We start from the raw sequence: 25,865 nt of genomic DNA on the forward strand, positions 1-25,865 counted from the left end.
ACGACAATGAGAAGCCCGTGCACCGCAACGAAGAGTAGCCCCAGCTCACCGCAACTAGAGAAAGCCCGCACACAGCAACAAAGACCCAACACAGCCCCCCAAAAATAATAATAATAAAAAATTTATTTTAAAAATAATCCCACAAGTCACCCTAACTGGAAATCTTGAGGTGCATACCCATCCCTGACCCCATTACTGGGAAGAGGGAGATGGAAATGCACTGATTAGCCTGGAGCCCATGGAGGGATGAGCCTCATCCAGTGATGTGGGTTGAAAATGTGGAAGGACTAGTCACCTCAAATCTAGGAGCTGTTTCCTGATTAAGGGATGTTAATGCAAGCCCAAGCAGCAGTTTCTATTGTATGGGTCCCAGACTGAAAATGCCTGACTCAGCCCCTGATGTTTTCCATATTATATTACTGGTGACAGTAATAATCCTATGTGCTCTCTGAATGGCTATAAGTAAGGGTTATTCAATTTTAGTTATTCATCCAACAAGTAGATATTGAGTGTACAGTATACCAGAAACTCTGCCACCTTATGGGAATACAAATTCCACTAAAATACAGTCCTCGCCCTCAAAGAGCTCCCGGGTATCGGGGCGGGGGGAGGACATTCAAAACTACAAATGACTCTCCTGCATATTATAAGTATGTAGAAGGTACTGTGACTTCCGTCCTGAAATTTACTAGTCATCGAACCTACTTTTCTAGATGAATTCTGAAGCTTGCAAAGTACACTTAAATTTAACTTTCAAAACAGCAAAAACCTAGTAATTTTCACGAGAACAGTGTTAAGTAAATAGCCAGGTTTTAGGACCTAATGTTCAAAGTCTAAAATGTGATGTCCTTGTTTCACTGTCAACCCAAGAATTTAAAATGAGACACATAGGTGGCATTCTAAGATGACAAAGGTGATCTTTTTAAAAAAATTTGTTCATTTATTTTTGGCTGTGTTGGGTCTTTGTTGCTGTGTGCGGGCTTTCTCTAGTTGTAGAGAGTGCGGGCTACTCTTCATTGCGGTGCGCGGGCTTCTCATTGCAGTGGCTTCTCTTTGTTGTGGAGCACAGGCTCTAGGTGCATGGGCTTAGTTGCTCCGCGGCATGTGGGGTCTTCCCAGACCAGGGGGTCGAACCCATGTCCCCTGCATTGGCAGGCAGATTCTTAACCACTGCGCCACCAGGGAAGCCCTGATAAAGGTGATCTTGAAAGCACCTCTTGGATTTTTTTTTGAACAAAAACAATGCCTCAGGGCAACAACTGTCACACATTCTTTTGAGATGGAACAGCCAACAACTGGCAATCCCATCTGCCATTCAGAACTGCTGTAGAACTGTCCAGTAAAGACTGCCTTATGAAGCACATACTGCCAAGTAAGTCAGTTCAGGTATGGGACAAGAGGCCCCTGTCAGCAGGAGTAAAGTGTTGATAGGCTTCACTAGCAAAAGGGATTCATTCCTCCTAAACTGTGATATCTTCAGAAATCAAAGGAAGTTGAATGAAATATAACAGAAAGAATTTGTTCAGCAGTGAAATTGGGAAGCATTCCTAAAGTGAACTCAAGTCTGGTGGTGATAGTCTTTTGTCTTGGACTGGAAATTTGTTAGGCGAAAGTAGATATTTAAAGATTTAAGAAGGTTTTTAAAACATGGAGACAAGTCTTGATTTACGTTGATTCCAGAAGCATTTATTGAGCACCTAAGATGTGCCCCATGTCACATGAGACAATGTTTATGCACAAAGGAATGTTACACGATGATGGTGTTTGTCTCACTGTCTACTGGGGGAGATAAGGGTATAAACAGATAGTTACAGGATTACGTCAAGTATGCTGTAACAGGCTTTTACAAGGTGTTGGTAGACAGAGTCCAGACTGGAAAAGAGGGAGGGGAGGAAGTCATGTTTAAGTAGAAGCGCTGAAGATGTGTGGTAGCTCACTAAGTTGATAAGGTCAAGGAGGGTCCAAGGAGCAGAGAAATGAAGGTATAATATAAGGAGCATGTCTAGGGAACTTCAGGAGGCTAACGTGGGCAGGGGGAAACCATTGAAAGCTTTTGAACGAAGGAGTGATGTGATCAAATTGTGCCTCTGAAAAATCCTTCCGGCAACGTTATAGAGGGTTAGGCTGGACAAGGGAAGAGTTTGGCAGTAGGAACACAAGCCAGGAGGCTCCTGCTGGCTTTCAGACCAGATGTGAGGAGAGACTGAACTAAGGCAGCGTGATGAGGTTGGAGTGATGGGGACATGATGGCTAGTTGCCACTAGAGTGAAATGATGGGACCTGATGAAGGGAGGAGGTGAAGGAGACGGACATGTTCAGTGTGATTCCCAGGCTGAGCTGACTTCAAGGGTATGTGATCCGTGCAGCCTCACAGGGCCTCCCGCTCAGAAGAGTCCCTACTGGCACCATCTTGAAATCACTGATAATTTTTGAATAAGGGGCCCCACGTGCTCATTTTCCTTTTGTACTGGGTCCTGTGAATCGTATGGTCTGTCCTGTCCCCAGGTTTCTGCGTTCAGCTAAGGGGGGGATCATGGTACTAGTAACTGCAAATGGAAGCAGAAGAGATGGGTGGAGGGATGAGTTCAGTTTTGCAGCCCATGTGCCTATGGGTCTTCAAAGTAGTGATGGTCAATAGGCTGTTAGAAATTAGATGTAAATCCCAAGCAAGGTACGTGCTAGAGTCATCCATGTGGGGCGTACCAAGGCCAAGGTGGTAGAGCCCCGGGATGTGGATGAAAGGGTGTAGAGGAGAAAGAAGCTGGAAACGGAACCTTCGGGGGCATAAATGTGTAAGGGATCAGAGAGGGAGAGAGAAAATGGGGGTGGGGGGAGGAGTCAGAGTCCTGTGGGAAATTTTTAGAGGGAATTGTGTCCTGGAAGCCAAGGAAAAGTCTTAAGAAGGGAGGAATCGTGAGGAACACATGCCACAGAATGATCAAATAGGGACACTGTCTATTGCATTTGGCAATTAGAGGGTTGGTGGTCATTATGGAGACCAGTGGTGGAGATGGAAGCCACATTCCAGTGGGATGGAGGAGAAACCAGGAGGAAACAAAAGTGAGTGCAGACTCTCCTTTTAAGAACCTGGGCTGTGAAGTCAAAGGGAGGAAAGGAGGAGAGGGGTGTGGAGAATAAAGCTTTTTAATTTTTTTTTTTCCTCTTAAGACGGGGGAATCGAGCAGGTTTGTGTGTGAGAGAGCATTGCTCTCAGGAGGTGAGATAAGGGCGCACTTTCCAGCACAGAAGTACAAAAGGTAAAGGTGGGAACTGAGACGGACACATTCATAGATGGAGTGGTCAGAATATATGCACGCAAAAACAAACAGAAACCAACAAATCTAATTTTTTCAGTAATGGTAAGTTTACCACTGTAGGTGAAGTGTTAAGGCCCACAGGGGGCTTTAAGAGAGTGTTGAAGGTGCTTGCCCTCTGGGAGAGGACAGTGACCGGCGACAGATAGAACTGCCAAGTAGCAGGGAGGGTTCAGCTGCTGTGAGAGCAGAGGCCTGTCTCCCAAAAGAGGCAGAACCGAACGCTGCCTGCAATTTGTATGCATGAAAAACTGTAATAAGCAACTTTGGCCCAGGGTATCAAAAGTTCCACAAAGGGAGAAGACATTTGCTTGTGAATCTTTTTTAAGTTCGGAAGACCCTCCATCACAATATTAGACCGTGGCAAGGGCACCCGCTTTCTCGGTGTTCAGGGCTGCCCAGACACAAGGAGCCTGAGCATCAGGTAGAGGCAAAAATCTCCAGAGGCTGCAGCAGGGCAAGCCTTGATTTGGTGAATAATTAATGTATCACCGAGACCTAAGGCCTCCCTCCGTGGAAAGGATGTAGATAAACTCACAAAGCAGCTTACTCTATGGTCTAATGATTAAACTTCCCTGGGTACTATTTTATTGCAACTAAGTTAAAAGCTGACCAGCTGGCCACTTAAACGCTTCTCTCTGGGGTGATTAATTAGGAAACCAAATCTCCTGATTGGACTAACAACTAACTATACTCCCCTCATTCCAGGGAGCACTTTTGCCCGGAGGACTAAAGAAAGCTCAAGCTCTGATTCCAGCCATTGCTAAGGCAGCAGAATTGGGTTAATGCACAGGAGGGGTGGCAGAATCACACCACCAGCCTCTCTTCCCTCTCCAACCCCTACGAGATGGGTGAGCGTGTATTTACCCCTTATTTAACCAGACAGGTCACACGCAATGCTGCTGGAGACCCGACATTAGAGGCTTGCTCGCCCACCTCACCATTTGTACACCATGGAATTCCTCTCTGGAATTTGCGAGGTTGTGCTTTGTGGAGATTGTGGACAAGTGCGTCTCATGAGAGACCTCCAGCTTCGTGGCTGAGTCGACCCTTTCACGGTAAGATGGGAAAAAAGCGTCACTACCAAGAGCGGCGTTCGAGAAATTACCTGAATTCGAGCCATACGTCTGGATTTAGGTAAAAAGTAGATTTAAAATAAACAGAATTAGATGGGTAATTCAATGCTGTGGCCACCTGGGTAGCAGGGACTCCAGGCAGGTCCTGAGCTGGTGCGCAAAGGCAGCGGAGCGAAGAGCACTTTCCTTCCTTCGAATGAAGACATCAGAGGTGGCGCCCAGCCCGGGCTCAGCAATACAGGGGGCTTCTCTGCTTTCTCAGGAGCAAACCTGCCAGGTCGACCCTCTTTCTAAAGGGTTTAACCGGCCCTCCCGGAGCGCTGGGTGCCGAGAGTTTATAGCCTTGGGCACCTCTTCGTGACTCACTCCTTACAAATGTAAATGCACGAGCGCCCCGTAGGTCCCGACCCGCCTCCTCGCCCAGCGATCTGAACACCTCCCGCCCCCGCCCTGCGCACCGCTCGGGATGCGCACCCGGCGGCCGCCCCGCAGCTCTGCGCTGGGAACGTTAAGAGCCACAGCCCCACCGCGTCCACAGATGCGGCCTTAAAACAAAAGAGGCGCCGGGGGAGGGTTGGACCTGGCCCTCACCCACTCCCCGCCAAGTCGGGGCCGCCCGCCGCCCGCCCCCTCCGCCCCGGCTCCCCATGTGCGCATGAGCAGAGGCGCCACCCTCGGTTCCTCCCAGGGCGAAACTTTCTAATTCCCTTCTTTGGGCTCCGGGGCTGCCAGGAGCCGGGAGAGCGCTCGCCCCGCCGGGTGAGGAGAACAAAGTGGCGGCGCGATTTTTCCCTCCCCACCCCCCCGCTTCCGTGGGAGCGGCAGGAAATGCGAGGGCCCCTCTCCTCTCCCTGAATATTTGCCTTTTTTTTCTCTCCCCTTCTCCAGAAAGGAAGACGGCGGAAAAGAGCCGGCGGCTCGGCGGCCGTGTCCTGCCCTCCTCTGCCGTGTCCTCTCGGCTGCAGGGACTGGCCATGGGTCGGCTCCAGATGTTCGCGTTCAGTTTCTTAGGTAATTCCGAGGAAACGGTGGGGGAAGGGCGTGGGCTTGGACGCGGGGAAAGAATAAACCAAGCCGTTGGTCCCAGCTTCGGGGGAGCCTGGGGGATCGGGAGAGGGACCCGGTGGAAATTCTGCGCTGGGATTAAACGCCAGCGCCCTGGGTGGTAGCCGGGGACGGCGTGCGAGGACCGCAGGCGACTGCATCGCGGGGGACTGTGCCAGAGCTCCGGGTGCTCCGCGGCTGCCTCTCGGCTTTGCATCTCCGGCCCTTTCTCGGTGGGTCTCTCCGTCGCTGGGGTCAGGCTTCGTGGGGTGGAGGGCTCGCCGGGAGCCCATTTTCCGGGAAAGTGCCCCGAGCTGAACGCAGGCTTCGTCCTGGGAACAGATTGGGGCCATGTGGCTTTAATTAACCATCGCGGTTTGCCCCCGGATGGCGCCAGAAACAGCTGGACCGGGAGCGTCCCTGGAATGACGAATTGTTGAAGCCAATCCAAAGCCGCAGGGACTGTCCACCGGCCCCTCGCTCGGGAAAGTGGCGTCCCCCGCGAGCCCCACCAACCCCCGTCCCCCGGCGAAGCGCCCGCGTCCTCGGAGCGTGCATGCACACACACTCGCGCCCGCACGCTCGCAGATTTCCGCGCACACACTCGCGCTGTCACGCCGAGGATACGCAGGCTGCCGCGTGCACGCGGGTTCACAGACACACACGTGCGCGAGTACGGGTGTGCAGTGTTTGGCCACCTGCCTCCCTGCGCCCAGGTCCAGGCGTGTCGAAGTGCCCGGAGCTGCTTCCCGGGCAGATTAGGGTGGGCGCGAGTGTCGGTGGGTTTCCTGGGAAGTGATACTCTCGGCTGCTGGACAAACTTGGCGTCTCTGTTTCTGTCTGAATCCTCCTCTCCACGTCCTGCCTTCCCGGCCTCGCTCTTCTCTCCATTGTGTCTCTTTTCTGTGTATCCTGCTTTTTTTCTGAATCTCCCCTCTCCCCGCCCGCCCCTGCTTATTCCTTTTGCTGGGGCCCGCTCCCTGCTTGTGCCCTACCCTGTCGCCTGACCCTTCCACAGCCCTGTGCGGAGCTCAAGTGAGTGCTCAAGAACCCGAGTTCAGCTACGGCTGCGCGGAGGGCAGCTGCTACCCGGCCACCGGCGACCTTCTCATCGGCCGAGCACACAAGCTCTCGGTGACCTCGACCTGCGGGCTGTACAAACCCGAGCCTTACTGTATCGTCAGCCACCTCCAGGTGAGGGGGTGAGATGGCTCCAGGCTCTGCGCGCGCCTCCTCCAGTCCAGACCGAAGGGGAAGGCCCAGGGGACTCTGCATCCTGCCAGCGATCCAGATAGGAAGCGCCGCAGCCAGGGAGTCCCGGGATTAGGCTGGTAGCTCACCCTTTTGCACTGTGGTGGCTCACAGTTTGCACAGTTGCATCCGCCAAACATTTCCTGCCGCTGCCACGGTCAGTGTGGAAAGGCAGGGCTGCAGACAGGTCTGGCGGCCCCTGCCCCCAAGCCCTGACCTCTAAAAGACCCGTGTCTCTTTTTTTGTTTGTTGGTTTGTTTTTTAATCCTTTCCTCTTTGGAAATGTATATAAAAGGTGTTTTAACCTCTTCTTTTTTATGTACTGAGTGGTGATCTTGGGTTTTTCCCAAATCTTTAACTTGGATAAAGAGTATTCCAGCACTGATAGACACCTTGCAAGGTCACTCCAGTCATGGAGAAAAACACTCCAATGTTTTTCTCTCCTCATTTGGTGCTGTTCCCATCTACTTCCATTAGATAGCAGGATCAGATGCTTGCTTTTTCAAAATGCCCTGGTTGCCATGGTACCCAATAGAGGAGGACCAAAATGAAATTTCTGAGTGTTATCTGTTTCTAAAAGTAGACCCAGATCTTAGCTTTCAAAGGTCACGTTTTTAATAAAACTAATTTTAAAAGAAGACGCAAAGCATAAACGACCCAGAATCAGAATCCCTTTCCTTGATTTTGAAAAGGGAGGCAGGTATCTCTGGCCTCTAAAGCCAGCATAGGGCTTAGTCTCCTGCGCAGGGCAAGTGCCAAGCCACTTGCTCTAAACTTGGTCACTGCACCCACCTTCAGATCTGCCCTTCAGGAGTGGGACAGAATACCGTGTGGTTTGCACACAGATGCATTCAAATGGAGTCACGTTTACAAAGCAGAAGGAGAGCCCATTCTGGAGACCTGATAAATTAAACCAAAGGAATGTGGTAAAGTGGATTCCACTTACTTGCTTCCAGGTTTATACAGAGATGTCTAGACTGCTTCCTCCTGATTAGAAGGGAGGCTGTAATTAAACTTTTTTTTAAGTTCTGGTAATTGTTCTCCAGTATTAGTTTCCTTGGCTACAAGTTACTGAAGGCAGTTGATGTTACCTTTTCTAATATTAACATGTAAATTTTACCTAAAATATTATGCTAACATTTACCTCCGAGGCCAGGACATCCTGTAAATAAATCACCAGATCCTGAAACCAGCTTTGACCAGAATGAGAATTGGACTATTTGCCTTAAAAGCAAGTAGAGCCAGACTCTCTGGTTTATGTGATTAGCCATGAAATTGTGGAGCACTCTTCACAGATATTAGAGCCTAAAGAAAGGCACTGGGTGTGTACTTCTCTCAGACGTTGAACAGGTGAAAAATTGAGGCAGGAAGCCTTAGTAAGTATTTTGTCCAGGGTCCCATTGTATTCCTGACTTCTGGCTTCTATTTTCTAGTTGGTACATCTTGCCAGTCTCTAAATCCTTTTGGGAGGAAGGTGATAAGTAATAGCTAGCTAAATAAATACAAACATAAAAATAAAAAGTACAGTCAGTTGATACTGTCCTTATAAGAATATCACCCTTGCTTAAATGTTGTTTGTAAGATGTGTGTGGGTCTCTATAGATTTCCATCTCAGTGTCACTTTCAGACCTAAGAATAATATGCATTTCAGAAAATCTTAGAGAGCAAAGCCTTATGTGGAAAAGGGAACTTTAAGTGATGCTGTTTAAAATTCACTGTGATGGAGTGCAAAGAGGGCTCTTTTGGCTGTGACCCCCATTTTAGGGAAAAGGAAAATGACAAGAGAGAAGTTTAAAGCTGCTCTAAAACCTAAAGTATATTTTCAGTTCGGGTCCAATTTGGTGTTCTTTGAATTTGTCCCAGTTTTCAGTGCTCCCAACATGAGAGTCTGGTGTCCTTCCTGGATATTCTGAGCAGTTTGTAGGCTAGCCTGCTCACTGCCACTGTGAATTCACTGCTGGGGCAGAGGAGAAGAAGCTAAGAAATCTTTATCTGTAGTTCCCAAAGCTTCTTAAATACGTCTGCCTAATACTTGGTTTCTGCTTTATATAGGTTTTTGAAAATCAGGCCAATTGAACTGTTCTCTTTTTATTTTCAGTTTGCTTTATGTCAGCAAAAATTCTCTAAAACTTCCTCTGCAGTTTGCTTCAGGAGTAAACTTCTCCAGCTGTTCACTGAGATTAAGACTTAAGCCTAGAAGTTTCATTTTGATTAAATTAATAGCTTGTGGAAACAATGCCTTCTTCTACTTTTGACCTTGAAGTTGCAAGAGAAGAGGAAAATTTCAGGAGTATTTCATACTCAGTTAAGTTAAAAAGTGAAAGACATACGACAGGTCATTTAAGTAATTTTGGCACATGCATTTTTCTTGAAGCAAGTAGGGTGGGTTTTTGTATTGTGGGCTTGATTTTTGGTGTGTGTGTGTGTGTGTGTTTGTGCGCGCGATTGCTTCCTAGACTCACAGAACTGACTTTCCTTTCAGGAGGACAAAAAATGCTTCATATGCAATTCACAAGATCCTTATCATGAAACCCTGAACCCTGACAGTCATCTCATTGAAAATGTGGTCACGACATTTGCTCCAAACCGTCTTAAGATCTGGTGGCAATCCGAAAATGGTACGTGGTTGGTATGGGGTTAAGTTCCAAGGAGTGTGATTGGTCACCTGGAAGGGGTTTACGGGCTCCTGGGTGTTTGTAATTACGATTGGTTTCTCTATCCTGGAATTATGGCCTTTGACAGATTTACTGCCTGAAGCACTAACTTCTCTTGGTAAAATCTGATCCTTCTTCCTGAAGTATGCACTTCCTATAAGAAAGAAGTCTTTCATGCGAGACCAAAGGAGTATTTCATAGTCTTCATCCTGAGGGGGCCTTGGGGAGCGTGGGCATGGGCCGGGGGCAGTCTGGGGAGGCCGTGGGAAGGCCCTGCACCATCTCAGGCCCTTATTCCTCCACAAAACAACATCTTTCATTTTGATCAACCCCAAAGGAAAGGGCAGAATCAACGCCCACCACCTTCCTTCCATCTAGAGAACATTTAATCATAGTACTCTGAATACACACTAGATGTAGTTTTTCAGACTCAACTTGGATAATGACCCCAAGTCAGCTTTTCCAGTGAGTGTGTGAATCCCACCGTTTTTCCTTTCTTTGCCTCTTGGGTTTTGGTTTAATAAATTCATCAAATATGATGTTACTGTTGTGGTACAACTAAGCCCAAATTAGTTTTGCGTTTGTTTCAAACTTGAATGCTGAAATTTGAGGACTAAAGGTAGAGTTAATGTGTTTGTCATTAACAATGTTACCATTAGATCTTTTGTTTTTAATTTATTTATTTTTGGCTGCGTTGGGTCTACCTCTCTGCGCGTGAGCGTGAGCGTGAGCGCGAGCTTTCTCTAGTTGCAACGAGCGGGGGCTACTCTTCATTGCGGTGTGCGGGCTTCTCATTGCGGTGGCTTCCTTTTTGAGGAGCACGGGCTCTAGGCGCGTGGGCCTCAGTACTTGTGGCACGTGGGCTCAGTAGTTGTGGCTGGAGGGCTCTAGAGTGCAGGCTCAGTAGTTGTGGCGCACGGGCTTAGTTGCTCTGCGGCATGTGGGATCTTCCCGGACCAGGGATTGAACCCGTGTCCCCTGCATTGGCAGGTGGATTCTTAACCACTGCACCACCAGGGAGGTCCTGACCATTAGATCTTTTTTTTACAAAACATTTATGAGAAAGGACTCTCAAAGAAGTGAATCTAAGCCTGGGCAGAGAAAGCCTGGGACTTCTGAAACCACATAGAGCTTATGACAAATGTGGGACGTTTCTGACTGTCCACGTTTTCCCAGTGAGACTGAAAGACAATTAGAAGAAGGATGCCTCAACATCAGTATCAAGTTGATAGACAGTAAAATAGTTCGTCACGTGCTGTTGTTCTAGAGGAGGGTTTTTCTTGGTTACGTCAGGAGTTAATCAGTCTCTACAACTTTGAGTTTGTGGGACAAAAGAGGCCAAATGCCAGAAAGAAGGGATTTTCAAATAGAGGGGTTTGAGGGCGCTGTCACTCTGTCACAAGAGATCAGATGAGATTAGATGGATGGAACTTAGTTTTAGAAAGTCAGACTGTTACTGTCCCCTCTCATCTCTCTGCTGTCTGATAGGTCACAACTGAAGACTTTCTTTATGAATGTGATTTTATCTATTTTCTGTATGTTTTGTCCAAGATGAGCTTTACGTGACGTGTTAAATTATCAGTGCTCAGGCCCAGAAACAGTCTTGGAATGTGCAGCTACTTTTAACTTACCCCTCACGATGCTTTATTCCTAGGTCCGACAGAAATCAAGTACACCATAGAAGAATGATCTCATTTCTTTTCTCCGTGGATTTTTCTTCCCATATTAAAAAAAAAAAAACAAACCTGCAGTGCTTTATCAGGTTAGGAATCTAAAATGGAATGCGCTTTTTAAGCCCCCATTGCCGGATATGTTCTTATGTTACAGAACTGGTCCTAGTCTTGCTCGTACTTTACACTATTTCGTTATCTCTTCATTTTAAACAAATAGTGCAGGTTTTTAAAAGCCTGGGAAAGGAGAGGCAGATAGTTGCTTAGCTAACCTTGTTGCTCAAAAAGAAAGGCGGAGAGTAGGTTTGTAGTACGGTTCTTTCTAATAAGTTAGATAAGGTTAGTTAGCACGGCTATAATGTTTTTCTTTAACATTCCAACTAACTCATATCCGTTCCAGTGACCACTTCCCCCCCACCCCCATCCCCAATTGACTTGGCATTTGTCCAGTGGGAGAGCTTATTTCAAAAGTCCTACTGATTTCCTGAAAATACACCAGCCTGTGACATGATTCATCCCGACACATTCCTATCTTCCTGCATTTAAGACTTCTTTTGCTTCAGAAGATGGACCCCCAAAAGCTCTCTCGAGCACAGGAAATGTGGAAAGGTCTCCTTCATTAAACAGGCAGGCTTGAGGGCCCAAGGGATTGGGGAGGAGGTGCTTTCTGTCCCTGGAATTCCAGTGGATTGACCCCCAGGGCATAGTGCAGAGGCTCATTTGTTTGTTCAGGCTTTCCCCTGAAAGGGAAGATGTTAGTATTTGTTCTGGGCCAGTTTATTTATTTGACCCATTCTTTGTCTCTTTGGCATTGTTTCTCAGTTGTGGAAATGCACCCAAAGGCTTCTCCATCAGGGATAGGTTTTTCTAAATTGTAGTGTAACTCACAAAACGTGGTGGACTCTTATTTGTTTTCTTTGCTGCTGCACAGAAAAAAAGGAATATTTGTGTTTCGACTGGAAGAGGATTGTGTTCCTGGGCTTCAGACAGCAAAGCTGAACCCCTACTGTGCACAGGAAGTGCCCACTCTTGTTTCCCCTTTGAGAGTCCCTTGGCTTAGTGGGTTGGGGAGACTTTTCATTTTTTTCCTAAGCAAAAGATGTCTTTCTTGACAGCAACTAAAGGCTGTCATTCTGACATTCTGCCAGATGTCTTGTTCCAGGGAGCACATTCAATACGTTGAACTCCAGAATGATTTATGAACAACTGAAGAATCATTCTGAGATGTGCTCCATCACCTGAATCAAGCCAGAGTTTTGTCATTATGTATCTTATCTTCAGCTTAAGATGGACTGCAGAGAGAACTTCTATGAGGAGCCTAAGGATACTTGAAGAGAATAGTCTCAATTGTTCACAGATGTTCCTGTTTACCTTGCTGTTTCCTTTTGTCTTTTCAAAAAAATCTATAGGCGTGGAAAATGTAACTATCCAACTGGATTTGGAAGCAGAATTCCATTTCACTCATCTCATCATGACCTTCAAGGTAAGGAATCCCTAACTTTCTCACAAATTCCCCTTTCAAAATGGATGGTTGTTGCGAGTTGGCCTCAGTGGGAACCTAAACATTATTGTTGCTATAAATTGGGATAATTGAACAGCTTTTCAACATGGACATGAAGAACTACGCTTAACAGATAGTCTCTCTTCATGGCAATGAGTAGAGAGAGCCACTGTTCTAAGATGATTCGACTGTAAACTTTTAATTAGATATCTGTTTATTTCCCCATGGAGACAGGCAGCTTTGACTTGCTCCCAAATCATAGTTAAGACATCTGGAGAGTAAGTCCCTGCTCCCTTGGGTTGATGTTTTAATGCTGACTTTGGTAACTGAAAAGGAAGTGTATTATCTTTAGTTTTCAAGGTTTTGCAAAATATGTGGGAATGGTTTTTGAGTTCCTTAAGAAATGTGCCTGCCTTCTTCAACGTGGATTTTTCCCATCGTTTTTCTTTGAGAGATGTAAAATGACTCCAGGACTAGGGAATGTCTGTGTACAAAGTCCCTTTGTTTCTTCTTAAGCAGCTGCCTGGAAATGACAGGCTTCACATGGCTTAAAGTACATGTTGGTGCACACAAAACCTATAATTTACTTATTGCTTCTCAGATTAAAATCACTTTTGAATCGTTTTCAGTTGGGGGCCTTATCTACACCTTCTCAGGTTTGGAAAAGGTGCCAGGGGTAGGTTTACAGTGTGGGCGGGTAGCCATGAAAGTCTTGCTTGTGTCCTCTGCCTAAGTCTGGGAGGCCAAGGGCCAGGGGTGGGCGTGGAAGTCACATCGTGACTAGGAGGTATGCTGGGCTGCTGGCCCCCAGGCCTGAGCTCTTCATCTCCTTGCTCCTCCACGGGAACGTGCTGTTGCTGGTGGGGGTGGGCGGGGGGCAGGTTTACACTGTGGCACCTGCTCCTGCGAGGGATGGGGAGGACTTTCCCTAAAGCACGCCTCGTCCCTTAATTGGCCACGTGCTCAACCTGGCAGTTAGAATTGAGACTCAACTTCGGATGTTGCCTTCATGTTATGGGACACCTAAAAATACTCAGAATCGTCTTTATTAATGTTTATGGTCCTATCTTTTACTTTGTTCGTTTTTTCCTTTTAAAAGGTAGAACTACCTTTTTTGGGTAGTTTGTTTATATCCAAAAGTCGGGTGGGCACATATCCTGTAGTTGAATACTCATTCAAGTGAATACAATGGGCCAAAGATGAAATTCTGCGCAGAAGTGCTGAAAGACAAACAGAGGAGGTGATGATTAAACTGAGACCTAAAGAATGGGTACAAGTTGGCAGAACTCATCCTTTGGGCTCCTAGTTCACGTGTGAAAAGCAACATCTACAGCGCTGCACAGACTTGGGTGTGACTCCCCATTCTGCCCCTTGCTGGCGTGTGTGGCCAGAGCTTTTCCTTCCTCTTTGGTAAAATGGGAAGAAAAATAACGCCTGCATTATAGGTTGTGTGGCACACCCCTCTGCCCTGGGGGTAGGGATGATCGTAAGAAACTGCCTTAGATTTTAAAGATAGCATGTTCCTGCTCTGCGCTGTCCGGAAGCTCCAGTCTTCTAGGGGAGAAATACGTACTTGCAAATAACTTATGATACAAGGTAGGATGTGCTCACTGCTATAGCAGAAGTTCAGATAATGTACATCGGCAGGGAGGAGAGTGAGATTCATTTTTGCCTGGGATAAAGGAGAAAGCTTTACGAGGAGAGGACTGGGATTGCACTTGACCTGGGCCAGGAAGGGTGAGCAGGATTTTAGGGAGAGGAGGTAGAAGAAAAACCCTTCTTGGCAGTGTGAGAGCAAAGCTCTGGTGGTGGGACAGCTCGGGCAGGGTTTGTTCAGCACGTACTATGTAGACGTGCCCTGAACCTGGGCTAGTGAAGGAAGGAGCGGGAAGTAAGATTACAGCCAGAAGGACCTGGCTTCCTTGCTGAGGAGTGTGAACTTTATAGAAAATGGGGAGCCATCGACAGGAAATGAGACCTGTGTTTCAGGAAGGGAGCCAAGAGGAAATGCAGAGGAGGGCCTGGGGCACAGAGAAGAGAGGGCACAGAGGCGGGAGGCTCTCAAGGTCAGCGGTAAGGGGGAGCTGGAGCTGACTTAGGCCGGGATGGTGTTCACGCAGAGGCTGGCTGTGGCTCTCAAGTAGGAGGAAGCCTCCTGCTGCAACCCGGAGTCCTGGCAGTGTGACTTGGAGAGCTTTTCCCAGTCCCACGTCTCCCCTTGCTGCCCTCTCTGCTACCCTCTGCTACCATTGCCTTTGAGAGTCATTGCCGAGAGGAGGAGCCCCTGTTTTCTAAGGGAGTCCGTCGGACCCTTTAGAATCAAAGGCTCAGCCATGAATTGGAGAAGGCTTAGAAGCAGAACAGCAGAAGGCAGGGATGAATGAAAAATTACTGAGATGTACAAGCTGGGGAACTAGGAGGGTGGTGACACCATTGAGTGGTGAGGACAGGAAGGGGGCGAGGGTGAAGAGTGTGTTTATTCCTTTTTGTTTTAAAATTTATTTTATGGAAGTATAGTTGGTTTACAGTGTTCTGTTAAGTTCTGCTGTACAGCACAGTGATTCAGTTATGAAAACAAATGTATATATATGTATATTATTTTTCTTTATGGTTTATCACAGGACATTGAATATAGTTCCCTGTGCTATACAGTAGGACCTTGTTGTTTATCCGTTCTGTATATAATAGTTTTCATCTGCTAATCCCAAACTCCCAATTCCTCCCTCCCCACCCCCCTCCCCCTTGGCAGTCACAAGTCTGTTCTCTGTGTCTGTGAATCTGTTTCTGTTTCGTAGATAAGTTCATTTGTGCTGTATTTTAGATTCCACATAATAGGTGATAGCATATGGTATTTGTCTTTCTGTTTCTGACTTACTTAGTATGAAAATCTCTAGGTCCCTCTGTGCTGTTGCAAATGGCATTATTTCATTCATTTTTATGGCTGAGTAGTATTCCATTGTATATATTTACCACATCTTCTTTATCCATTCATCTGTTGATGGACATTTAGGTTGCTTCCACATCTTGGCTATTGTGAATAGTGCTGTTATGAACACAGGGGTGCATGTATCTTTGAATTATAGTTTTGTATGGGTGTATGCCCAGGAGTGGGATTTTGCTGGATCATATGAGAGTGTGTTTATTCTAACTTGTGTTTGCGTGGGCATGGCTGTTTACTAAGTGGATTGGATTTTCTTAGGGTAGCAAAACCCAGTTAGCATATCCACAGTCTGTTTTTGTTCATAGCCAAAGGTTTCCAAACTCACAGCTCTTTGGTTTAGTATAAATTCAGAGGCAGCTATGCAGCAATGTGAGGCCTGAGAAGGTCAGTGACTCAGCTGTGAACCTGGAAAAGCTTCCCTTCTGTAGGTAAAATGTGCTGTCCCAGTTTCCAGCAGCTTCCTAACTTCACAGGAAATTGGATAACTCGTCAATGGCCTTTTGGGACTCAGAAGGTTCCAGAAGGGAGAGAGAAGGAAGCACAACCAGGACTGGCTCTAAGGCTTTTCCTCTCTGCTGTCTTGTGCCACAGAGACATCAGGCTAGTCTCTCTCCAAAGTGTTGCCACCCACGAGGCAGGTCCCCTGGGGAGTTTGCCCTGGTTCATTTATTGGGTTTTTTTCCCCCTTTGTTTAAAATTTTTAGTCTAATACTCTCTTGGGTTTAATAAAGTATCATTTTCTTATATTTCTGAATAGGTTAAAAAAAAAAAAACCCTGAGCAACTAGTAAATGTATAAGTCAAGGAATCTGTCGAAATGTGACTTTCCATTTCCTTACCCTTGTCTCCTTTTATCCGTGAGAAAGACCATCAGAGTTATGAAGGATGGTGCAAGGAGAGCTGGGCATGTACTAGTTTTCACCCTTAGTTGTCACCCAGATTTCTGTCAATCATTTGTTTTATTTTTTTTTATGGTTCTGTTCAAGTTCTTGTATTGGCCGTCTTGGCCCCCAACATTTACTCTCCTTAAAAAATTTTTTTATTTTTATGTAATTTTTAAAGGTTACTTTCCATTTACAGTTATTAGAAAACATTGGCTGTACTCCCTGTGTTGTACAACACAAGACATCCTTGAGCCTGTCTTATACCAAGTAGTATGTGCCTCCCAGTTCCCCGCCCCTCCATCGCCCCTCCCCCACTCCCCACTGGTAACCACTAGTTTGTTCTCTGTATCTGGGAGTCAGGCACTGGTTTGAATTCAGAAGTGAGTGTCTCTGTTGAGGTTCCGTTTGCTGAGTTGCCTTAACTTTCTTGATGTTCCTCCATCGTCATCTGACTGCCACTTCCCGAAAGGCACTTACCCTGTTCATCGCTGTTGAAGCTTTTGCCTATTTTTAGTGCTCATTCTGCTTCATCTCTAATTTCCTGTTGCCCCTGTTCACCACACCCGCCTAAATCTCCATCCTGCCTCAGTTTCCAGAATTCTTGTCTTTTTCCTCCTTCCTCTCTGACATCCATTTTTCAGGCTTCTATTACACCATTAGCCAGTGAGGCAAAAAAGATCTTCATTCAGCCTGGATTTGAAAGGTCTTCATTCAGTCTGGATTGAAATCTCTCTGCCAATAGCTGGCGAGTTAACTAATGTCTCTGAGCCTCGATTTCCTCATCTGTCAGACAAATGTGCTGTTAAGGTATATTAGTTTGCCAGGGCTGCCATAACACAGTAGCACAGACTAGGTGGCTTGAACAACAGAAATGTATTTTCTAGGATTCTCAAGGGACAAAGTTTGAGATCAAGGTGTCGGCAGAGTTGGTTTCTTCTGTGGCCTCTTTCTCTCCTTGGCTTTTATATGACTGTCTTCTCCTTGTGTCTTCACCTGGTGTTCTGTCTGGACCTGTCTGTGTCCTGATGTCTTCTTCTTAGAAGGACACCAATCATATGTGATTGGGGTCCACTCCAGTGACCTCACTTTACTTTAATTACCCCTTTAAAGACCCTATCTCCAAATACATTTATAGTCTGAGGTACTGGGGATTAGGTCTTGAACATCAGAATTTGGGAAGGACACAGTTCAGCCCGTAATGGAAGGTTAAATGAAATAATGTGATTAAAGTTCCCAGCACCCCTCTCTTGTCTTCTACCAGCCCTTTGTTGATGTTGGAGCACTGACTTGGCTCTCTTTTATCTTGTCCTTTTCTTTTTGAGGGGAAATTAAATATTTGGAGGTTTCAAATACTGTATGTATACAGTGCCTCCCAAATTCATGTTTCAAGTTCCATTCTCATAGCTGAGTCCAAGACCACTGTTTCCAATTCTCCAGTGGGCGTCTCGATTCTGAGACCTTGCACGTAACTAGACCAAAACTACATGCCTTTGCTTCTCTTCTGTATCTTTGTTAGCAGTAGCACACACGCCCACCTACCTAAGCTCAGGGGTTCCTGTTTCTTTCTTCTCCCTCCCTGTCCACTGGAATCCAATTGATCACCAAGTGCAATTCACTATATTTTACTTCCAGTAAATTTTCAGAGCAGTCAATCCCATCCCTTTATCGCTATCCACCCTGTAATGCTTGAGTTAAGACCTTCATCTCTTTTCTGTCACTTGGTTCCCTTGTCTCTTGTTTTGTCCATGTCCAATAACTCTGCCAGAGTTGTTTTTCTGAAGTGCAATCTAAGCATTTCATTCTGTTCACTTAAATGTTTCAGTATTCCCCTTCATTGCATAAAGATAAAGTAAACCCCTTAGCATGGCAACAAATTCCTTCCCAACCAACCCCTCCTGCCACCTGTAACCATCTCTACCCACTGTCCAGAAAACACCCAGTTACCGTTTTAAGATAAGTTTGATGCCATCTTCTCTCTGAAGCATTCCCTAGTTGTGTGTGTGTGTGTGTGTGTGTGTGTGTGTGTGTGTGTGTGTGTATGTATGCGTGTGCATGCTAAAGTATATGTAGCACAAAATTTGCTTTTTTAACCATTTTTAAATGTGCAGTTCTGATGGCAGTAGGTATATTCACAATGTTGTGCGACCAACACCACTATCTTCAGAACCTTTTCATCACCCCAAGTAGAAACTCTGTACCCATTAAGCAATAGCTCCTCACCACTCCCTCCTCCCAACCCCTCTTGACCGCTAATCTACTTTCTGTCTCTGTGTACTTGCCTATTCCATATGTTTCTTATAAGTGAAATCACACGTTATTCTTCTGTGTCTGGCTTATTTCACTTAGAGTAATGTTTCCAAGGTTCATCAATGTTGTAGGAATTATCAGAATTTCATTCTTTTTTATTGCCGAATAATAGTCCATTGCGTGTGTGTATCACCTTTTGTGTATCTATTTATCCACTTGAGTGGTTTCCACTTGTTGGCGATTGTGAATGGTGCTGCCCTGACTGTTCATGTGCAAGTGTCCATCTGAGTCCCTGTTTTCAGTTCTTCGGGGTGTGTAGCTGGAATTGCAGGATTCTCTAGCTTCTCGAGTTAGTAATTCCTTCCTCTTGTTTTCCCAAAGCACACCACATGTGACTCTATTATAGTGTTTGACGAATTGTTTTGTAAATAATTTCTGCCCATTCCTGTACCTCATTGGACAGCATTAGTTGCAGCATTTAGACCCCTGTCTGGTACCGAGTAGCTGTCATTACACATCTACTGACTGATTAAACGAATGAATGAAAGAAGGAACACTCAAGCTAAGCAGTCATGTCATGGGCATGGTGGGTGGCTAAATGCACCAAAACTTGTATGCTATTAAGGCCTGTTTATAACCAGCTTCTAAAGAGAAACAGCTTACTAGTCTCTGGTAGGGTGGGAGAAAGTGCAAAATTTAGAGGCGAGACACTCTCCTGTGAAAAGAGGCTCCATGGAACAGCTTGAAATATTTGAAATCCAGCCACAGTCTGAAATACCAACCACATGCAGTCAGGGTTTGTGGCACACAATTGAATGATATTTTCCTCTGAGATTTTAAAATACAGATTACCAGTAAAAACGTCCAATGAGTCTCTTCCACCTTGCCTTTAGACATTCCGTCCAGCCGCTATGCTGATAGAACGATCGTCCGACTTTGGAAAAACCTGGGGTGTATACAGATACTTTGCCTATGATTGTGAGAGCTCGTTTCCCGGCATTTCCACCGGCCCCATGAAAAAAGTCGATGATATAATTTGTGATTCCCGATATTCTGACATTGAACCCTCAACGGAAGGAGAGGTTTGTTTGTTCTTTTTGTTTTCCATTCTACTTACAAATCTAGTTTTTGATCATTGCAAAAACACCAATTCCTCTTATATCTATTTTTAGGTGATTTTTCGTGCTTTAGATCCTGCTTTCAGAATAGAAGATCCGTACAGTCCAAGGATACAGAGTAAGCTTGTTTTCAAATAAAAGCTTTGATGAAGAACAGCAATCATGGGAGAATGCTTACCCAGAGCACTGCTACCCAGAATCTAAATATCAAGTGCTAATTCCACCCTCTTCATTTCCTTCTTTCTTTGCAATGCTCTTGAAATTGGCAGTTATCAGTCCTCACTGAAGGGGAACACGTTTTGATAAGAGTAAAAGGTTTGTGTCATAAGACCCCAAACCATTATGCTGGTCATAATACCTTATTTATTGCTCAGTATCATATATATATGATGTGTGTGTATATATATATCGCATATATGATCTATATCATATATTATGCATACATATAATTATGTATATAAAGGTACAGATTAGGCCATTGTAACAAGGTGTCCCCAAAAATGCAGTGTCTCAGAAAAGTTGACTTCTCTCTTACGAAATCACCGAGGGAGATTTACAGATAAAGTACCATTCACTTGCCGCAAGCAGGCTTACCAGATAAAATACAGGATGACACCCGGTTCAGTATGAATTTTCAGATAAATAACAAATCATTTTTTAGGATAACTGTATCCCATGTGATATTTGTGACTGGTACGAGCCTATTCCACGCAATATTTGTGGTTAGTATAACCATGTGATATTTGGGACATATTGCTACTGCACTGATTAATTGTTTATCTGAAATTCAAATTTACTGAGCACCTTGTATTATTATTGCCAGATCTGGCAAGCGTAGCCATTAGGTCACCCAGGTTCCCAGGTTCCCTCTGTCTTGCAGTCTGTATCCACATGGTTAGACCTGGATCAACCCCACCCTATCCTTGTCCCAACCTGTGGGAGGGGACAAGTAAAGAGCAAGCGACCTGAAGCCATACATCACATCCGTTCACACCCCATTGGCCAAAATTAGTCCCCTGGCTACACCGCAGGAGATGTGAGATGCTCTAGCTGTGGCTGTGTGTGCTCTCAAACTCTTGGCTAGGGCTCTTATTGTCAAAAGAAGAAGAGAAGAAAGAATCCTGGGGGAAAATTTGAGGTCTCAGCCATATTCAATGTGCTCATTAAGGTGAGGGTCGCAGTTGCATTTCACAGGTGAGTCCGCTGAGGCTCAGAGTTGGACTCACACGCATAAAGTGACGGGGCTGTTTAATGAGAGATCCTGAGCGCACGTGTTGTGATTCTTAGATCAGAGTGCTTTCCAGCATCCAGCAACCAGGCTCATGTCTTTACACAAATACATTTTGATCTTCTTGGTAGGCAGGATGGGCTTTGGAGTCCGACACAGCTGGGTTTAAGTCCCAGCTCCAGCATATTAGAACTCTGTGACCTTGGGCAAGTCATTTACTTACAACTTTTTTTTAGCTTCTACTTTTTCATCTGTAAATGGAGATAGTCATATTGACCTTCTGGTTGTTGTGGACGGAAAATGACTAACGTATATAAATGACTCACCAAGGTGCCCAACGCATAGAAAATGTTGGGTCCGTGAAGCTGCTGCCACTGTTGGTGTCGTCACTGCCATCAGCTGTCACTCAGGCCTTCTGTAGACCGGGTCCTGCACCTCAGAGTGAGGATAAGGCCCCCTCTCCAGCTACTGAGGTGCAGTCAGTTGAGCAGAGGTGGGGTGAGGTCTTGCTGGTCTTTCTCAGTGGAGCATGGCCCTCCTTTGAACCAAAGCCCCGTGGCACTTCCCGGCTCACAGCAGGGGAGAGTAGAATGGAAGGAGTCCAGGGAATATTGCCAGAAAAGTGCTGTTTCCCCACTTAAGTTTACATATGGCCCAGACCGTGTCTGGTCTGTAATTTACTCAGTCATTCTGTTGTCAAACAAATATTTATTTATTTTAAAGTTTTATTTTATTTTTTTAAATTTTATTGGAATATAGTTGATTTACAATGTTGTGTTAGTTTTAGGTGTACAGCAAAGTGATTCAGTTACACATGTACATATATTTGTTATTTTTCAGACTGTTTTCTCATATAGGTTATCCCAGAATATTGAGTAGAGTTCCCCGTGCTCTCCAGTAGGTCCTTGCTGGTTATCTGTCTTGCATATAGTAGTGTGTGTGTGTTCATCCCAAGCTCCTGATTTATCCCTCCCCCACCCGCCGCCATGTTTCCCCTTTGGTGAGCATAAGTTTGTTTTGGATATCTGTCTTTCTGTTTTGTAAATAAGTTCATTTGTATCATTTTTTAAAATTAGATTCCACATATAGGCGATATCATATGACACATTTGTCTTTCTCTGTCTGACTTACTTCGCTTAGTGTGATATCAAACAAATATTTAATGGTATATCCAGCCCTGTGCCATTTCTGAGTGAGCTCTGGGAGGCCTGCCCTCCCCGCTCTCAAAATCCAGTTGCGAGAAATGTCCACACAGTCTCCATGACCAACACCTCCTGGGTCCGTAAAAGGACTCACGGTCTGTTCCTTTTGGGTGAAATTTGTGGGACTTGGAGAATGTGCTGCCATTATAATTCTATTGTCTTTGGCTGTTAAATGGCGTCAGAAAACCTATTCCTATATTAAAGAAGCATCCACTGTAACAGATCATGCTTTGGATTTACTTTGTAATCAAGGGAACAATATCTCTTTAGTTGTCCCTATTGTTGAGGCCTCCGAAACTCACTTCAAAAGTGATTGTGCCTCTTATAACAGCAGTCAATACGAGACTTAGCTGTTGTTAAATATGGCAGGAGAGAGCGAGGGAGCTTATTTGCTCTGCTGAGGGCTTCCACAGAGATCACTCAAGGGCTTCTAAATACTCCAGCTGCTCTTCAAGTTTGTTGTTTGGCCTCTTGTCAATAGGCGCTTGTGCTCATATTGTGCAGGAGGAAATGTTGGCATTCAGAAATTCCGTTCATTGAAGTAGTACCACAGTTTCTCTGTTTAGTTTTTGATTTTACAAAGAGCCTAAGTTGAATGCGTGGACTCATGGGCTTTCTCTTTCAACCCACAGCTATTTCTATAGTCTTCATTGTAAGCTATGCATATATTATAAGTATTTTAAATTGTATGTGGGCTTTGAAAGTATCTGATGCATTGGGCCAATGCCACGTTGTCCCGTGTTGTAAATTTTAAGAATCTATCAGCAGAAATGAACGTAAAGCTTAGGAGCAATTTTAGGCTACAGAGCTAAAAGGGGAGGACGGGTGGACTAATCAATCTTTTGGGGTCCACTTCAGCAAGAGCCACTTAGTGATTAATGAAAACACTGATGGAAGAAGATTGAAGATTGAATGACTCTTGGTTTATCAAGTTATTAGAGAATGTAATTGACAGCCCTGCTTCTGTAATAAGCATAGGCCTATAGACCCAGGAAAAGGAAGATCAAATAAGAGACATTGGTCTAGAAGTAACTTCTATTTAGGAAAAAATAATTTGCCTCAACATTCCCAATACTAAGCTCCTTTATCTTCACGCCACTGTATTATATTGGTAATTATATTGGTAAACTGTAAAACTAAGACCCAGAAAGTTGTAGATTGTAATGGTGCTTCCAAACTTGGTTGAAAAGTCAGGCCCTGGATTGTGGTTATTCTATCGTGTTAAATCGATTTTAGTAACTTGGACTTCACCTAAATGGTGGGAAATTTCAGATAGCATTTTCCTCTCCAAAGATAAACACAAACATGTCTCTAACTATCTTATAATAATAATGAGAATTGGAGTGGTTTGATAAGCTCTTTCCCACCTGAATGGAATTTTCTGATTTTGAGACTAATTGCTGTGGGAACCAGATGGTATTGCAATAGTTTAGATTACTGTGTGTTCAGTGGCTTCCGGCAATCATGCAACTGCATTTTAAAATTTCTCCGCCTCCACACTTCTTCCTGAGACATCAGTCTGCCAACAAATCCGTCACAGAACATATGTTCTTGTTAAACTGATGAGAAGGGAATAACCTTTCTTCGAGAGACTGTCACATTATGTTAACCTTTATCATTACGTGCATCTAGATCATGCAAGGGGGGGCGGTAAGCTTAAGCCATTTTTATTTGTCATGCCTTTCTATAAAGAGAAAAAAACCAAGTTGTCTAATTGCAAAGGAAGTCTTGCTTCTTTGATCAAACTTTTCATATTCTTGGTGACCTTCATAGATCTCTTAAAAATCACCAACTTGAGAATCAAGTTTGTGAAACTACATACTTTGGGAGATAACCTTTTGGATTCCAGAATGGAAATCAGAGAAAAGTACTATTACGCGGTTTACGACATGGTGATTCGAGGAAACTGCTTCTGCTATGGCCACGCCAGCGAGTGTGCCCCGGTGGATGGATTCCATGCAGAAGGAGAAGGAATGGTAAGTACACGTTCCAGGCAGCTTCCTCCTTCATACGGGTGATTCTAAAAAGCAGATGGAAGCTAGTAGTATTACCTTAAGCCTTTTTATTTGGGGTCTTATTTTTCCAGACTGCTATTTAGTCCTTTGTATCATTCCAATGGTTGATTTTTTTTCTTTTTCCTTTTCTGTTTGCTGATTTTCTTGGACTACGAGAATGTAAAGAATACTCATTTCGTAGACACCGAATTTTTGGAAATTGTCCCTGTGGGCTGCTGCTACAGTAGATACTTTAGTCAGTAAGGATTAAAGAGTTTTCTACATGACAGTCACATCTTCCTTTACTTGAGGGAATATTAAAAACCACAAGCATTCCAGCCTGCATGCCAGAAGGCATAAATTGACCCCAGGCCAGAGAACCTGGAAATTTGAACCTAGAACCACGGGACACCATTTAGGAGTCAAATGGACTTTGTTTCTTGACCTTCTAGTTTCATTCTTTTTCCACTTTTATGCTGTGTTTTCAAATTATGTAATTTTAAAAATAGGGGACTTGGGTAACTTGCCAAATGGGTAACGTTAGGATATTTTACCAGTTTCTAAGTGAATTGTTAATTCTTGTTAGAAGAGACCAGAGTTTAAGTAATTTGCCAAAGGGCCTTAAGTAAGTACATGGCAGATGCGAATTGAAATCTCGCTCTCCTGACTGCACCAGGGCCTCCACTGGACTGTGGGCCTTGCTTCCTTTTTTTTTTTTTTTTTTAATTAAATAAATATTTTTATTTATTTTTTTTGAATTTTTGTATTTTATTTTATTTATTTTTTTATACAGCAGGTTCTTATTTGTCATCCGTTTTATGCACATCAGTGTATACGTGTCAATCCCAATCTCCCAATTCATCACACCACCACCACCACCCCCCGTCACTTTCCCCCCTTGGTGTCCCTACATTTGTTCTCTACATCTGTGTGTCAATTTCTGCCCTGCAAACCGGTTCATCTGTACCATTTTTCTAGGTTCCACCTATAATGCGTTAATATACGATATTTGTTTTTCTCTTTCTGACTTACTTCACTCTGTAGGACAGTCTCTATATCCATCCATGTCTCTAGAAATGACCCAATTTTGTTCCTTTTTATGGCTGAGTAATATTCCATTGTATATATGTACCACATCTTCTTTATCTATTCGTCTGTCAATGGGCATTTAGGTTGCTTCCATGACCTGGCTATTGTAAATAGTACTGCTATGAACATTGAGGTGCATTTGTCTTTTTGAATTATGGTTTTCTCTGCGTATATGCCCAGTAGTGGGATTGCTGGGTCATATGGTAATACTATTTTTAGTTTTTTAAGGAATCTCCATACTGTTCTCCATAGTGGCTGTATCCATTTACATTCCCACTAACAGTGCAAGAGGGTTCCCTTTCCTCCACACCCTCTCCATCATTTGTTGTTTGTACATTTTCTGATGATGCCCGTTCTAACTGGTGTGAGGTGATACCTCATTGTAGTTTTGATTTGCATTTCTCTAATAATTAGTGATGTTGAGCATCTTTTCATGTACTTCGTGGCCGTCTGTATGTCTTCTTTGGAGAAATGTCTATTTAGGTCTTCTGCCCATTTTTTGATTGGCTTGTTTATTTTTTTAATATTGAACTGCATGAGCTGTTTATATATTTTGGAGATTAATCTTTTGTCCATTGATTCATTTGCAAATGTTTTCTCCCATTCTGAGGGTTGTCTTTTCCTCTTGTTTGTAGTTTCCTTTGCTTTGCAAA

At 44.6% G+C, this 25,865-nt stretch overlaps 1 protein-coding gene across 1 annotated transcript in view; it reads left to right on the top strand.

The window, feature by feature from the left end:
* Positions 1–4,915: 4,915 nt before the first annotated feature.
* The window catches only part of LAMB1 (laminin subunit beta 1), a 74,880-nt gene continuing 53,930 nt past the window's right edge, over positions 4,916–25,865 (top strand). The window contains exons 1-8 of the mRNA XM_082473394.1: positions 4,916–5,149; positions 5,279–5,401; positions 6,453–6,628; positions 9,168–9,303; positions 12,419–12,492; positions 19,475–19,663; positions 19,754–19,817; positions 23,903–24,105. Of these exons, the coding sequence (XP_082329520.1) occupies positions 5,365–5,401; positions 6,453–6,628; positions 9,168–9,303; positions 12,419–12,492; positions 19,475–19,663; positions 19,754–19,817; positions 23,903–24,105 (879 nt within the window). The 5' untranslated portion in view covers positions 4,916–5,149; positions 5,279–5,364. The remainder of the gene's footprint in view (positions 5,150–5,278; positions 5,402–6,452; positions 6,629–9,167; positions 9,304–12,418; positions 12,493–19,474; positions 19,664–19,753; positions 19,818–23,902; positions 24,106–25,865) is intronic.

This window comes from Balaenoptera physalus (assembly GCF_965194825.1).
Source record: "Balaenoptera physalus genome assembly, chromosome: 8".
Classification (NCBI taxonomy): domain Eukaryota; kingdom Metazoa; phylum Chordata; class Mammalia; order Artiodactyla; family Balaenopteridae; genus Balaenoptera; species Balaenoptera physalus.